Here is a 16,645-nt window from a genome sequence, read left to right on the forward strand (position 1 = left end):
AAGTCTTTGTATGTTGGTGTGGATCAATCATCATTCGGTCACTTGCAGTAGTTCAAAATGCAGCTGCACTGCGTTTGACTGGCAAGAGACGTCACCAACAACCTTAAATTGTCCTGAATTTTTGACTCTCTGTCTACACTTATTTCATGGTTTGTGGTACTTTTATATCCTCTCCTGTCTTGTATAAAATGTCTCTTAAATAGAATTTTAAAAGAATATGTCGTATGTATGTGCTGTAGAGTTTCATTTCCTTTGTTTGACCACTCTTGTAGACCCTATCATTAAGGATCCCTATAGTAATAAAGTGGTGTGAAAAAATTTGGCCCCCTTTCCGATTCCTGAGTTTTTTACATATTTATCACACTTAAATGTTTCAGATCATCAAACCAGTTTTTATATTTCACAAAGACAACCCAAGTAAATGGAAAATGCAGTGTTTGAAAGATTATTTATTTTCTTAAGGGGGAAAAAATCCAAACCTCTCTGGCCCTGTGAGAAAAAGTAATTGCCCCCCTTGTTAAATCATGAGTTAACTGTGATTAACCACAGTTTTTGGAAAGCTGAGTTCAGTTTCACTGGCCACACCCAGGCCTGATTACCAGATTTGTTGAATCAAAAAAATCACTTAAATAGAAGCTGTCAGACAAAATGAAGTAGGCTACAAGATCTCAAAAAGAAACCCACCATGCCACGAGCCAAAGAAATTCAAGAAAAAATGAAAAAACAAAGTGATTGGAATCTATCAGTCTGGAAAAGGTTACAAAGCCATTTCCAAGGCTTTGGGACTCCAGCAAACCACAGTCAGAGCCATTATCCACAAATGGAGAAAACAAGGAATAGTGGTGAACCTTCCCAGGAGTGATCAGCCAACCAAAATCACTCTGAGAAACATCTTGATGACCCCCAAGACTTTTGGAGAAATATTCTGTGGACTGACGAGACAAAAGTTAAACTTTTTGGAAGGTTTGAGTCCGGTTACATCGGGCGTAAAAATGACACAGCACTTGATAAAAAGAACATCATGCCAACAGTCAAACATGGTGGTGTCAGTGTGATGGTCTGGGGCTGCTTTGCTGCTTCAGGACCTGGACCACTTGCTGTGACCAGAAAATCCTGAAGGCAAACGTCCGGCCATCAGTATGTGCCCTCAAGCTCAAGTGCTCTTGGGTTATGCAGCAGGGCAACGACCCAAAATACACCTGCAAGTCCACCTCTCAATGGCTCAAGAAAAACTAAATTAAGGTTTTGGAGTTGCCCAGTCAGGGTCCGGACTTAAATCCACTTGAGATGCTGTGGTGTGACCTTAAACGGCAGTTCATGCTGGAAAACCCTCCAATATGGCTGAGTTAAAGCAATTCTGTGAAGAGTGGGTCAAAATTCCTTCACAGTGATGAGAAACACTCATCACCCGTTATCGCAAACGCTTGATTTCAGTTATTGCTGCCAAAGGTGGCACAACAAGTTATTAGGTTCAGGGGGCAACTACTTTTTCACACAGGGTCAGATAGGTTTGGATTTTTCTCCCTTAAAAAATTAGATTATCATTCAAACACTGCATTTTCCATTTACTTGGGTTGTCTTTGTGAAATATAAAAATTGGTTTGATGATCCGAAACATTTAAGTGTGATAAATATGCAAAAAACTCAGGAATCAGAAAGGGGGCAAATACTTTTTCACACCACTTTAAGTTCTCTCTGTGCAATTTTTCACAGTCTGAAGGGGTTTGTACATGCAGATCTGCTTTATATTTGTTTCTTGTCCTTTGAAAGAAAGATAAAAATAATGGTATCAATCACTTACTCAATCATTTGGAAAAGAATGTCTCAAGATGTTTCACCGTATCTCAAGGAGAGCTTGGTACACCAGCAACAAAAGATTTCGGCTGTCAGTCCCACAGAATGAAAAGTTACTTTCTTCATAAAATAGTGAGAGTTTCTAACATTCCTCTGCCAACATAAGCCCCACAGGACCACAGATAAAATTGTATAAAAAGATATTTGGACAAAATCAGTAAAAATTCCCCAATGATATGTGACTGTTTGCTGGTTAGGCTTTATTTATTAACCATACTTATATTCAACAGCCGTTGTCTAAAGCAGTGGTTTTCAATATTTTTTTTTTTGCCCAAGGCACACCTAAGATCAAGTCAAAATTTCATGGCACACTAAACCATATCTATATAAAAAAACCTCTTACATGTTACAGTAAATTAAATCAAGTGTATAGCATTAGTTCAGGCAAGCCATGGAGGCAGAGCTGCCATATAACTGAGATCAGCTTATCTCACACAAGCCCTCATCAGCTGACAGCAACCTAATTCATTATAAGCACGCTATTAGCAAATTGCACTCATGCTGCCATATTTAAACTGCTCTTGCCTGGCTAGACTTTTATGCTCCCTCTGCAAGCCTCTTCTTACAGCCCTCCTCCACCCTAGCTCCTCCTTTATTCTGCCTCTGACTTTATCAGTGTCATAACTGTTAATAAAGAAAAACTATTTATATCCACACGTCATGTGTTTTTCTTCACAAAGCCATCCTGACTGAACTTAAGTTATTCTATGGTTGTAATTACTTATGGTTGTACATATTCCCTCTGCATACCAAGACTTAGCTCAAGGCCCACACCATCTGTGAACTATTGGTCTGAAGCAGGGGTGTCCAGACTTTTTCCACCGAGGGCCGCATACAAAAATGTATAAGGATGATGGGGCCACTTTCATACGCCTCCCCTTGAGGATAGTAGAGTTAGTAAAACCAGTGTTATGATGGTTAAGATGTGCTCAGTGATTGGGTATGCTTACATGGATAGTTAAAGGCTGACAAGCCAATTATCCCATCTTTCTAAGGATTTTAGGGGGCCAATCAGATTTCAGGGGCTCTGGTCGGCCCTGGCTACTACTGGCTCTGCATTTAAAACACCATTGGTACTGCTATTAGCCTTTGTAATCCATCAGGGCATTATAAATCCAACTGTTGTCATTATTTTGTTTGCCAATATGTTTTTCATTCACAGTGTTGTCTTTATTTAGTCACAAAAAACTCAATTCAATAAGTTCTTCTAGTCAAAATGTTTGTTTACAGAATGGAAGCACTGCCTTATGCTGAAAGCAAAAAGTAGGATACAGCCGAGCACAAGCTTCATGTTCAAATCTGGGCCTTATTCTGTTTCATTTCTAGAATTTGCAGCAGGGGCAATCAAAAATGGACCACAGGCCACAATTTGGACACCGCTGGTCTAAAGGATAGCTAAATGCCACGACTCCTTTCAAACTTAATGCAGCAGCTTTGTTTGGTGATGTTAAATATCACCATCTAGGTAGCACATTAGTGTGGCATGTGCAGGGCTCCACCAGTCAAACTAGCAACAATATCCATGGAACATTTAGTTAAAATGTTAAAATAAAAAATATAATGTACTTTTGACAGATAGAATCTGGTTTAAGTACAAAATAAAGCTTGCAGGAAAATGTTCAACTTTTGATGACTTTTCAGAGTTCAACAGTATTTAAAATGTAATTAACTACAATTTTTGGTCTTCAATCACTACAGTGAATATTTGCTCTTCAGATTCTGAGAGAGCATTGTAATACCCTGCACAGTGCACTCATTGTGTCCCACAATGCACTATGAAAAGAAGTGAAAAACCATTGGTCATGATCCCAGCAACATTTACCATCATGCATTGGGGTTCAAGGTTTAAACGAGCAAAAAGTGACAGCTCTTATACATGACAGACAGACAGACAGAGAGGAACACAGCAAGTGTGAATCCAGAACAGAAACACATAACTGTTCATATTTTGAGGCATTTTAACCAAAATCTATCATCATTTTTAATAAAACACTAAGAGTTTATAAAGGAGTAAAAACTTTTCCTTGTTATGATTACAGACATGAAACCATTGTCTGTATGCACAAATGAATAATATATGGCACAAAAACAGGTAACTAATTTCTTAAAAGTCCCCCCAAAACTTTTAATTGATTTATTCAGCATTTGGAAGTTTTTTGCCATAGTGTTTTTATTGAATTTTACACTGCATTTGGAAGTTTTTTGCCATAGTGTTTTTATTGAATTTTACACTGCATTTGGAAGTTTTTTGTGAAAACATGAGTATGGTCTGTTTATATTTTTTTTCATTAAAATTCCAACATTATTTCTCATCACCAGTCACTGTTACTGCACATTAAAGCTGAAGATATACTTGCTGTTTTATCTGCATCTAGCTGCATCTTATAGATACACTTGCCTATACATGTCCATGTTACTAGAGGACATCTCTTAAGGGTCACCAGAGAACTCAGGTCCATGTCCCATCTCTCCAGGTATCCTCCCAGCCACCCCCTCCACAATACATGTAGTCACCCTCAGCATCTGGGCATCCACTATGCGGTGAACTGGATCAGGCCTGGAAAAGCAGGCCAGATACCCAAAGCGCAGCTGCCACTCCTGTATCAGGCAGCTGACCCTTCCCATCCCCATTAGACACACAGTCTTAACAACGATACCCAAAAATGTGCCTAAGAGAAGCTGTCAAGAGTATTGTAGCCAGCTGTTGCTCAGTAGGTAGAGTCGCTTGTCTGCAATTGGAAGGTTGTGGGTTAGAATTGATCCCCAACTCCTGCAGTTACATGTCAATGTGTCCAAGACACTTAAGTTTGCTCCCACTGCTTTGTCAGTGGTGTGTAATTGGGATGTGTTTGAATGGGATTAGCCAATACTGATGGCTGTTCTCCATAGCAACCTCTGCCATTAAGGAGTGAATGGTGTTAATAGGTAGGTGTGACCTGCAGAGTAAAAGCAATTTAAGTAGTCAGATGACTAGAAAAGCACTATACAAGCTCAAATCCATTACCATTTACCATAGTGAGACCAGGAGGTCCAAGGACCAATAGACTCTGATTACCAGGAACACAACACTGTCTTGCTCAGTGAACCCATCGCCAAATGCACAAGTCCAGTGGTTGAGCTCAGCCTCAGGGGATGCTTTCGAAAGCAGCTTCCAAGTCATCCCTAAATCTCTGGATCTTTGTTTTTGGAGACATGCATTCCCAACGCTTCAACCTTTCACTCAGAAAGTTAAGAGCCCCAAGAAAGGACATCAACAGTCTTCGCAAGGATCACACCATCACCAGCAAAGTCCAGATCAGGGATCTGAACATTGCCAAAATTAAACTCCAGTTTGCTGCCCCTATTACCTGCCCCAGTATCCCGATGTGTAGGATGTAAACTACAAACATGGAAACAGTGCAGGAGGTGATTGATGATTCAGGGATCAGAACAAACATGATATTGACATGAATAATCAATAGTAAAATCAGATTAGCTCAGATTAATGACTGGTGATCAGAATGCATCATCTGCTTATTCATTCTCCAACATTTCTTCTGCATGCAGACATAAAGCTCCTGGTGTATTAGCTTAATTAGTGACAATGTTAATTGGTGACTTTCAGCTGAGACAGAAAGTCCTTGCAAATACCCCTTTGTCTCGCTTTTTGTTATTTTACCAAAATATACATATCAGATAAGCAGATCATCAAAATCAAACTAAACAGACATGGACAAACTTAACTAAAAGTTACCATTCTGCACAGTCATCTTTTGAACTGCAACACCAATCTTATTTTCATTATTTCCACAGGTTTAAACACTGATTTCTAAAACAGACTTTATTTGTCCAAGCTGGGCTGATGGACATGTTTTTCTATGTGCAGTGAAAATAACACATCAGAAAGATGTGGAGAATTGTGGACTTGGTGCATCGGTTTGTCAAACTTTCAGCCGTTGTTGTCTCTGCTGTTTTGACTGTCACACCATCACGTTATTTTTTTAGGATGTGCACAGGCGACACATCGGGCCAATGCAGGAGAAGCATGGCAGCCTCGATGCATGCACATTCACATACATGTGTGTATGCAGATGCATCATATCTCTATTAAGTGTAAAAACATATGTAAGATTACTAATGCACTAGATATGATGTATCTAGCATTACTGGCAGACATCACATAACCTTAAAGGAGTAATTCTTGGACCCATCCTCCACTGAAAACCTCCACAAATACTCTTAGTACAATGGAACCAGACTTCAACACCACATAAAACCAATAAACTATAGAATAACCTCCTGCCTGGGTGCCACAGAAAACACAAACAGCATCATATTTTGATGGGTTTCGCCACTGACCCCACATCCAAACTGACAACATGGGTTTTAAAAACAGGCTGATGGTGGCTGCTCATAAGATATCTGGGTCAAAATGTAGGATATAATTTACTGAAGTACATGAAGCAGATGGTGAGACTTAAATACAAACACTTAATCACAAAACTCGTCCTGTGGTGCCGACAGCATTGAGGGAATTCTTCACTTTAATCAGTCACAGGCCAACTTGATAAGTGACAAGTGCGGCTTTATCAGAGATACTGTGAGCAGCCAAACTTACCCCAGTTTTCTTGGGCATCGCTTGGCTGCGTCTTGACAGCACCTCAAAGAGCTACAGCTCTGCACAAGACAAAAACTCTGCACTACGCTGCTGGTGGCCCACAAATTATTCAGTATCTCTCTGAGCACAAAGAGGAGCAGCCAGAGGGAGGTGGAGGAGATAGGAGAGGACAGGCAGGCCTACTGCTCATCTTCAACTGACTACACTAAGCAGGTTGGATTGCCATTTTTTGTTTACGGGCCACTGTTTTCATTTATAGCCTTGTTAAATAACCTGGTGTCTGCTGTGTTACGCTATTTGGGGATCATTTGGGAGCAGCAGTGATGGAATCAATCACAGAGCAGAGCGAGTGTGGGTTGGTGATCTGACAGCTTGTTTTTCTTACCAAGGCCACTTCCTTCTTCAGCTCATCCAAATCCTTGTCCTTCTTCTTCCTCTTCCCTCCATTTTCAGCTCCATACTGAAAGGAAAGAGAGAGATTAGCATCAACAGTGGGAAATGACAAAGTAAAACTCAGTTACAATAATTACAGGTATTATGAGGAGTGTTATTCTTGTTAAGTCACAAATGAAGCCTTGTTAAGAGCTGAAAATACAAACCAGTCTATCAGAGAAAACATTAAGTAATTCTTCATCCTTATTTTAACTTCTGTCACCTCTGCCTTTATTGGGATGGATTTTTAAGGAGCCATTTACAGTTGTTTGTTTGAAAGGGACATTACTTTACATTATTTTGCAAGGTTTCTTACAGCTGTTTCAGACTGGGTGCTTGTTTGGTTTATGACAGCTGCTGTGCATGTCTGCTTTCATACCAGTCTCCCTGCTCTCATAGACCTATTTTTCTACCTAAGTTTTGCCTTAATAAATCTCCCTACAAGAAGAGCTGAACGATTTGCAAAAATAATCTAATTCTGATTTTTTTCCCAAAAATTGCAATTTAACTTGCGATTATTCGTGGGTTAATCTTATGTATTTTTCAACAAATTCAAGAAATAAATAAATCCATGAATAACACCATGTGTATTGAAAACAATGAAACTATTTCTGAAGCAATTAGTCCATAGTAGCATGAATCTGAATATGGGGGTGCAACAAACTTTAAGCTATAAAGGAGGAGGCTGGGGTGGGGGAGGTGAGGCTGGCTACCAGCTGACCACAGCTGGGGTATGACTTTCATGAAGTAACGCTAGGCTTCATCAGTTTCAGAAAGAATGAGCGAACTATTTTTGCTCATATTGCAAATGTGATGTCATTTGGGCATTATCATTTTATGTCACTGATTTTGATTAAGAAAAACACGCATAAAACACAAAAAGGAGGATTTCTGTAAACCATTATAAAAAAAAATTACACTTTAATGTTTGCATAATGTGCATAAAATCTCTGCCGCTGCAAAAAATTGTTTTATTAAACTGGTATTTTGACACATTTCAAGTTAAAGAAATAATTCAACTTCTGCTATTGAAATCTGCAACAGGCCATATTGCGATTTAATCTAATTTGTGATAATTTTCCAGCCCTACATACAAGTGGCTTGATTAATTACATAGCCTAAATGAGCAGGGAAAATTAAGGATACAAGCAATTTGTACAAAAAAAGGTAAGTTTCTGTGCAGAAAATCAAAAACTGGAAGAGTATCCATACTGTGTTTATCTCACCTGTGACATATATGGAAATATATGTGGAATATGTGTGGAATATATATGTGGAAGTGACATATCTGCTAACACAAGGTTAATGTGACTCTTTACTAGGGCTGAACTATTTTAGAAAATAATCTAATTTCCCCAGTATTGCAATTGCAATTTGCTATGTGATTATTCCCTAACTTTCTTTTATTACTAAACAAGGGCTGAACAATTCTTTAAAAATGTATAATTCTGATGATTTTGACTCGTATTGCAAATTGGATATGAATTGTTGCATTGAAGAGTTTTTGTCATGCTATTATTTAATAAGGGAAAAAAAAAACATAAATAAAGATGGTAGGACTTTTTGTAAACTATTGTAAAAAAAATGGCACCTGAATTATTGTATCATATGTCATGCAAGAAAGTCTTAAACTGGCATTTTGACAGAAATTTCAGATCCAAGAAATACTGCATCTTTTGCGATTTGAAAATTGCAGCAGGCCATATTGCAATTTAATCTAATTTTCAATTAATTGCCCAGCCCTACTCTCAATTAGGGATGCATGGTATACCAGAAATGTTGCACTTTTTTGGTACTTTTTTAATTTAAAACAGTAAATACCAAAATCTCCAAGCATTTTGTCCCAGTCGTTGGTCAAATACAGCTCTGGTGTAAGTGACCTGAAGCATACTTATCAGGCTGGGAGATTTAAAAAGTTTTACATGGATCTCCACAAGATGGCAGCGTGAGCAAAAAAGACAGACTGAGGCAACGGTGAAGTAAGCAGCTATCAGCTAAAACTCTTTAAGTTTGGACAACACTAGTGTGGAGAATCACATCTTTCATCAGCTTAGAAAATTGTCTGAAACTTTGAGATGAAGTAAGTACTCAAACAGAAAGATAAATAAGAAAGCATTGGTTATTATTTAATCAATTTAGACATTTAAATGAAAAAGTCCACATATTGCAGCATTAAGTTTACAGACATCGTGGCTTTTTATTTTCCCCCAACAGCTTCTACCCTATATTTTCAAATCAACACCGCTTTGTACTTTAAAGTCCATACATCATAAGAAAAACAAGCTTGTATAGAAGTTTCATGTTTTAAATGGGGATTTTTGATTCATTTTATTTGGCATCATTACATGAGGCCTTCCCTTTATCAAGCCGACTTCAACCTAAATGGATGGGACAAAAACGTCAGGACAAAAATCCCTTGGTGAATCAATCAGCACTTCACACACAAGTCAGACATAACATGAAGAAAACATTATCAAAGAGGTAAAAGACCAGAGGGAGACTCAACAGCTAAGAAAGGGAAGCCAAGCAACACTGAAGATGAAAAGAGAGCAGATTCAGAGCTACTAGACCCCCCTATCTAACACATGTGATTCACTTGGAAATTCAAAGTTAAGCAGTGACTACACTAAATATAAGCTACGCTAACCCTACAAGTCATGATAGCATCTTTTCTCTTACAAGCATGAATCAGAAATCCAACAACAGCTCAAATTATTTTGGTTAAAGTCTCAGAAAGAAGAGAAAACTGGGCCTTTGAAAACTTCAAACACATTTAATCTCAGAGAAATACTTAATCCCGCGTCCATCCTTATCACATTTAAAATTCAACTATTTTGCATTCAGAAGTGTTTTTGTATCATTTGGATTTTTCTACTGTCTTAAACTGAGAGTAATTGACTTCCTGTTTGGATAAAGACCTGCTTTTAACATGATCTTAACCCTCTAAGCTATTTCTTCACCATTTTGTCTCGTCTGGACTCAGTGGTGCAGAGTCAAGCTCAAGACATCCTTTCTCAGGACAACCTGGACTTTCAGAGTGTAGAAATATGCAAACCCAAAGCTTGTAAAGTCTACAGTAAAGACCCTCAAGGGAAAGCTAAAGATAACTGTATTTTGCTGATACCTTCCAAGCAACCAACACTTGATTGATTTTCAACAGCATTTCCAGCTGAGATAAATAGGCTTATGGCAGCATATATCAGCATTCCTGTAGATTCCAGAAAAGTCTTAAATAGTCTTAAACTGCACATTTGAAATTTAAGACTTAAAAAGACTTAAAGTCTGATTTTTACAAGTGAGCAGTCATAACTTTTGGCAGGTATTTTGAGTGAGACATAAGATTTGATCTTCTTCTCCCAAAAATTGTTGCAAAAACATTCTCCATAATTCAGGGAATTCAGTGTTGGATGTTCTAAATATCCTTGAGGAGGACCCTAGACCCCTCTCTGATTTCATCTAAATACACTCGGTACTGTTGTGACACATCAGTCCAGTTCTCCAACATCTGGGCAACCAGATGCAAACTTAAAAATACTTGTAGCCCACCCTTAATTCAACAAGTCTTTCCTGACAGAAGGTGTTTTTTCTGCTTTTTTCGTAGTTGACGTGTTTAGAATCAGGTCAGCATATCTGCTAAGCACCAAAAACGATCAATATAAATTCACTGTATAGTGGTAGAATAGAGGCATTACATGTAGTAGAAATAATCACATTTGGGTGTTCATTAAATCAGAAAATTCAATCCTAGTCCGGTGTACAGAGAAATCTCAGGCCTCTCATTTTCAACAGTTTACTCTCCAAAAAGTTGTATAAATTGTTCTCAGTCCAGGTCTTAAAAAGTCTTTAATTTGATTTTTAAAACCAGGAACATTGGTTCCTTGGTGGAGGTATTTGGTGGAGGAAACGTTCCCTACTGTCACCTTTTTTTGTAGTTAACAGCAGGAAGGAGAGATCTTGTTCAAGTCCTCCTCATTAGAATGAGGATTTGTGCTTATTGAGCTGTTGTGTAGAATTAAGAGAAGGCAGTGTCTGTCTTTTGTCTTCTTGTCTTGTAACATCACTTCTTGTGTTGTTATCACTCATGTATCATTACACATTTAACTGCATCTTCTTATTTGCTTCTTAATATCTTCTCACAGATGTTTTATGTTAGTTTCTTGGCATGTTTCATTTCCTCTTCACCTTTTACTGACTTTATTCCTTTATAATGTAATTTCATTTCCTTGCCCCCTTTGGCTGTTTATAATCGCTATTGCCTTCATCACTCTAATGCTCTTATCTCTTTTATTGTTTATCTTTTGTACACCTGTGCTATTATATTTGATTTATTTATTCATTTTTGCCCCCTTTATTGACATTTTACTGCCTTTTACTGTTTTTGTCTTCTTGTTTTGCTTCCATTCCTCTTTGTTTCTCTTTTAATCTCTCATATCTTAAATTTTGGTTCTCTAGGTCTCAGTCTGTGTAGCTGGGATCCTGTTTTGTTTTTGTGGTACTGATGTTGTCAGTGATATCTGCATTCTGATGATGTCTTAGTTGTGTAGTATCATATGATGCCTGCAATCTGATTGATGTTTTGTGATGTCTTAGTTTGCATGGCGTCACATGACGTCTGAGTTCTCGATGTCTTTTGATGTTGAATTATTATCTTGATCACATTTTTGGTGAGTGTTTTGGATTCTGCTGATGTCGTTTGTTCTGTCTTCTTGTCTTTTGTATGGGTTTGTTGCTTTGTTCTTCTGTTTGCTTCTTCACATGTCAGAGCACTTTGTACACCCATGTTTTTAAAAGTGCTCTACAAATAAAGTTACGACTATTATTATTATTAACATAGTGCCATTATATTATATTACACCAGGGGTTTTCAAAGTGTGGGAGTGAACCTCCCCTAAAAGAAAATGTTTTTTTCCATGGACCCCCACCCTCATAAGAACTAAGATTGAAAAATGTAATTATACTTGCAAACACTTTAAACATTTTTATTTACGTTTTGATATTCTGGTCTGCAAATGTCCTTTAACATCCATCTCTCCCAGGAAATCAGTTATTTGGTTTCAGTGATGAACTTATAGCCAATACCACCTGATTATTAAGCTCTACACTCTGGATGGATTAAATGGATTAAAAGTAGCAAAAATTAGTTAAAAAGTTGCAAAAAATTTTAAAAATGTGATGAAATGGGGTTAAAAATTGGCAAAAATAGAAGAACAGTGTCAAAAATGGATAAGAGTGGCTTAAAGGGGATAAAACATGCAGGAAATGTGGTTCAAAAGGGGTTCAAATCTTGCAAAAAATTGGGGTTAAAGAGGCAAAAAAGTGCAAAAAGTATCAAAAAGGGGTTAAAAGTGTCAAAAATAAGTAAATACTGGTGCTAAAGTACAATTGGGGAGGGCCCGTTCTCTGGGATTTTCAGGGACCCAGCTAATTCTGTTGTAAGGCCTGTTGCATTATAGATAATAGGGATAGATCTCACTGGTAAAATGATCTGTGTTTGGAAGAAAATACAAATACTACTACAATAATCTTTCAGTCAAACTAAAATACTTATTTAATTTTTAATAGTTAGTGAAAGTCCGGCCCCCAGAGTTTCTGTCAAGACTAAATCTGGCCCTTGTGCAAAGGTACTTGATTACCCCTGATTTAGGGGTTCATAACACAATGACCTGTCATACAACAAACAGATTTATTTTCACTTTATAGGGTCTTTAAGTAAAAGTAAAAATAGTGATTTTAAAAACTACCTAAAAAATTACAGGTAGAAAAAAAAATGTATCATCAGTAATTTGAGTAAATGTAATTAGTTACGTCCCAACCCTGGAGTAATTAATGTAACTCAGGATTACTGGGTAATGGATTACTTTTTTTGAGTAGGTACCCCAACACTGATTAACACTGATGATTATGCTGTGTACAGTGTTGGAATAATTCTGTTCAGTGTTAAAAAATTAACATTAAAAAATATTAAATCAACACTTAAATGAGTGGACACATTCTTATTTTTCTAGTGTTAGATTTAACACCCTTAGAGTGAATTCAACACTGGCGATTTAGTTGTGTAGTAAAAACACGTTTTGCCTCATCAGGCCCAGAAGCTATCATCCCAAACCCTCCACAGGAAGTAAGAGCAAAGAAGTCACATGCTTCTAGCCACATTGTGAGTAGACATTTACATTCATAGCCATGTAGTACAACATCAGTTTGAGCACAATGGACTTTGTGTACACTGGTTCATTTCCATCTCCTGGCACTATTGGCAAACGTTTCACTGAATATGGAGGAGAAAATATTTCCCCCTCATCGACGCGAGCTCCTCATTTGTGTGAGGGAGAGAGAGTGAGAGAGTATGTGTGTGTCAGGAACAGTTGGAAGAATGGTGCATCATGGAAATCATCTGCCGCTGTCAGTCTCCTCTTAGCAGCACGTGTGCGTGTCAGTGAGGGAGGGATACACCGAGAGAATGAGGGGAGAGCGTGAGCAAGTGACACAGTGAAAAAAGTAATCAAAAAGAGCCAAAGAGGGAGCACAGAGCCGGTGGAGTGCCTGAAATGTGTCTGGCATAGCAATTTCTTTCCTACTGTGTGTGAGGAAGATTACCAGCCTGTCCTCCCATAAAGCTAAATGGAACGGGCCTGATGGAGAGAATAAAAACTAAATTACGTAATTACGCAAGTAAACAGCAAGCCAGGAACAAAACTTATTGAGGGGAAAAGCCATCATCCTGAGATGTTTCCATCTTAAAAAAACAAGGCACATTGTGCTGCTTAGACAAATCAAGCCCTGCAGATAATATTTTTCCATGATGCATGTCAGCACCATATGCTCTTACTGTATAAAAGCCACAGCAGAGGCACAAAACGTCACAATCATTTTCATCTTTTCTTTCAAACAGGAAGTAAAGGCTTGATTTTAGTTAAAGAAATATAAAAATAGAGGAATTTTTGAAAGTTTTTCTCTTAAAAGAATTCATGAAAACTCACCCCTTTCCCCATGCTGGACGTCCAGACGTCGGCAGGTTATAAAGTGAAGGACAGCGCTCAGGGCCTCCGCCACAGCTGAGACCTCCCGCCCCCACGTGTGGAAGACACTGGTGGCTTTTTTTGGGCCTGGCACCCCCCACAGCAAACATCCAGATCCCTCTCTTCTTGCTTCCTCCTGGCAGGGTAACCTGAGCCATACATTCCCCCCCACATCCCCCCTCAAAATACACAGTCACACATGTTGTTTCTGTGTGTACCTGCACCTGCTAAAAAACACCCCCACCCCCCTTTCACAACACACACTCTCATAGTAGAACAACAGGACATCAATCACAGCTGTCAGCACCACAAATGAAACCTTGTTCTCTGTATAACATGTGGTATTTATAACAAATGTGATAATGAGGGACCGGTATCAGCCCTGAGGGTTTGTAATGAGGAGGAAGAGAAATCAGCTGTTGGGATTCAGAGCACAGATTCAATCCTCAGCTCTGTTCTGCAAATAAATCCTGTGATAAACTGTTTAATCATTTGTTAATTGATCGGCAAAGAAGAAGAAGTGTTATTTAAGTGCTTTGAAGCTTGTATCCAAAGAGACTACGTGCACAATGCTGCAATTGGCTTAAAGTCCAACATATTTACACCATAAGGCGGGTCATCACCACTGCGCCCACACAGCAGATGCAGCCAATGATCCTGTGTCATATACTAACCAAATGTCTTCTCACTTGTTGCCAATTTGGACTCTTGCTACACAGCGTATAGCTCTGCTCCTGTAGCTGTAGACTCTGAGGTATGTATGAGGCCCTGTAATGTCCTCACTCCCAAGGTTTCAGTCAGTTTCCCTCCCTCTTAAAGGGTTTTCAAGGACACATTAGCTGGCTTCTTTGCTTGTTAATCACAATAGTTTAACCTACACTACATTGCCAAAAGTATTCACTTATCCATCCAAATAAATGAAATCAGGTGTTCCAATCACTTCCATGGCCACAGGTGTATAAAATCAAGCACCTAGGCATGCAGACCGTTTCTACAAACATTTGTGAAAGAATGGGTCGCTCTCAGGAGCTCAGTGAATTCCAGTGTGGTACTGTGATAGGATGTCACCTGTGCAACAAGTCCAGTTGTGAAATTTCCTCGCTCCTAAATATTCCACAGTCAACTGTCAGTGGTACTATAGCAAAGTGGAAGCGATTGGGAACAACAGAAACTCAGCTACAAAGTGGTAGGCCACGTGAAATGATGGAGCGGGGTCAGCTGATGCTGAGGTGCATAGTGCGCAGAGGTCGCCAACTTTCTGCACAGTCAATCATTACAGACCTCCAAACTTCATGTGGCCTTCAGATTAGCTCAAGAACAGTGCGTAGAGAGCTTCATGGAATGGGTTTCCATGGATGAGCAGCTGTATCCAAGCCATGCATCATCAAGTGCAAAGCAAAGCGTTGGATGTGGTGGTGTAAAGCATGCTGCCACTGGACTCTAGAGCAGTGGAGAAGCGTTCTCTGGAGTGAGAAATCGTGATTCTCCATCTGGCAATCTGACGGACAAGTCTGGGTTTGGCGGTTACCAGGAGAATGGTACTTGTCTGACTGCATTGTGCCAAGTGTAAAGTTTAGTGGAGGGGGGATTATGGTGTGGGGTTGTTTTTCAGGAGCTGGGCTTGGCCCCTTAGTTCCAGTGAAAGGAACTCTGAATGCTTCAGCATACCAAGAGATTTTGGACAATTCCATGCTCCCAACTTTGTGGGAACAGTTTGGGGATGGCCCCTTCCTGTTCCAACATGACTGTGCACCAGTGCACAAAGCAAGGTCCATAAAGACATGGATGAGAGAGTTTGGTGTGGATGAACTTGACTGGCCTGCACAGAGTCCTGACCTCAACCCGATAGAACGCCTTTGGGATGAATTAGAGCGGAGACTGAGAGCCTGGCCTTCACATCCAACACCAGTGTGTGACCTCACAAATGCGCTTCTGGAAGAATGGTCAAAAATTCACATAAACACACTCCTAAACCTTGTGGAAAGCCTTCCCAGAAGACTTGGAGCTGTTATAGCTGCAAAGGGTGGACCGACATCATATTAAACCCTATGGATTAAGAATGGGATATCACTTAAGTTCACACACGAGTCAAGGCAGGTGAGCAAATACTTTTGGCAATATAATGTAGGCAATGTTCTGGGTCATTGTTGGGTTGGAGGACAAAGTGATGAGTGGCACCTTCTTATCTGTCTGAGTTGTTGCACCAATCTTAATGTTCCTAAATGCAGTCTGAAAACCAGAGGTGACATGGCATTTGCTGTGGCTGCTCAGTCAGTGCATTTTCTGGCAGATCCATTTCCTGGTTGAAACCAAATTAAAAAGTCAGGTGCAACTCTCGTTATGTCGTTTGTTTTTTCTGTTTTTGACCAAAAATGGAAAAAAAAAACAAAACAGAAAAACAAGCCGTTTTTCTATTTCTCATTTTCACACTTTGACATTTTACAGTATTATAATAAGCCAAAATGCTCTATATACAACATATGATAAACTAGAAAAGCACTCAGAGAGCACAGACCTCCCCCATTAGCCTTATCTCCCAATAGTGAAGAATCCTTACACATTCCTGGATCCAGACAGTGATCCGTATCACTCCCAAAATCTAATTGCTGATTACTCCCTCCCCAGTGGGGTGGAGACACGGTGAGGCAAAGCATTGGCTTCACTACGTGTGGACTGTCATGGCGGAAGCACCCATGGACTGACCGGATGGCTGGAAGTCATGGCAGAGGGTGAATATTCCTCTATT

At 39.2% G+C, this 16,645-nt stretch overlaps 1 protein-coding gene across 1 annotated transcript in view; it reads right to left on the reverse strand.

The window, feature by feature from the left end:
- atp1a2a (ATPase Na+/K+ transporting subunit alpha 2a) overlaps positions 1–13,973 on the reverse strand; it is a 113,660-nt gene extending 99,687 nt beyond the window's left edge. The window contains exons 1-2 of the mRNA XM_041802864.1: positions 13,861–13,973; positions 6,837–6,911 (exon numbers count right to left, since the gene is read on the reverse strand). Of these exons, the coding sequence (XP_041658798.1) occupies positions 6,837–6,911; positions 13,861–13,872 (87 nt within the window). The 5' untranslated portion in view covers positions 13,873–13,973. The remainder of the gene's footprint in view (positions 1–6,836; positions 6,912–13,860) is intronic.
- Positions 13,974–16,645: the final 2,672 nt, after the last annotated feature.

The sequence above is a fragment of the Cheilinus undulatus genome, linkage group 13 (assembly GCF_018320785.1).
Source record: "Cheilinus undulatus linkage group 13, ASM1832078v1, whole genome shotgun sequence".
NCBI lineage: Eukaryota > Metazoa > Chordata > Actinopteri > Labriformes > Labridae > Cheilinus > Cheilinus undulatus.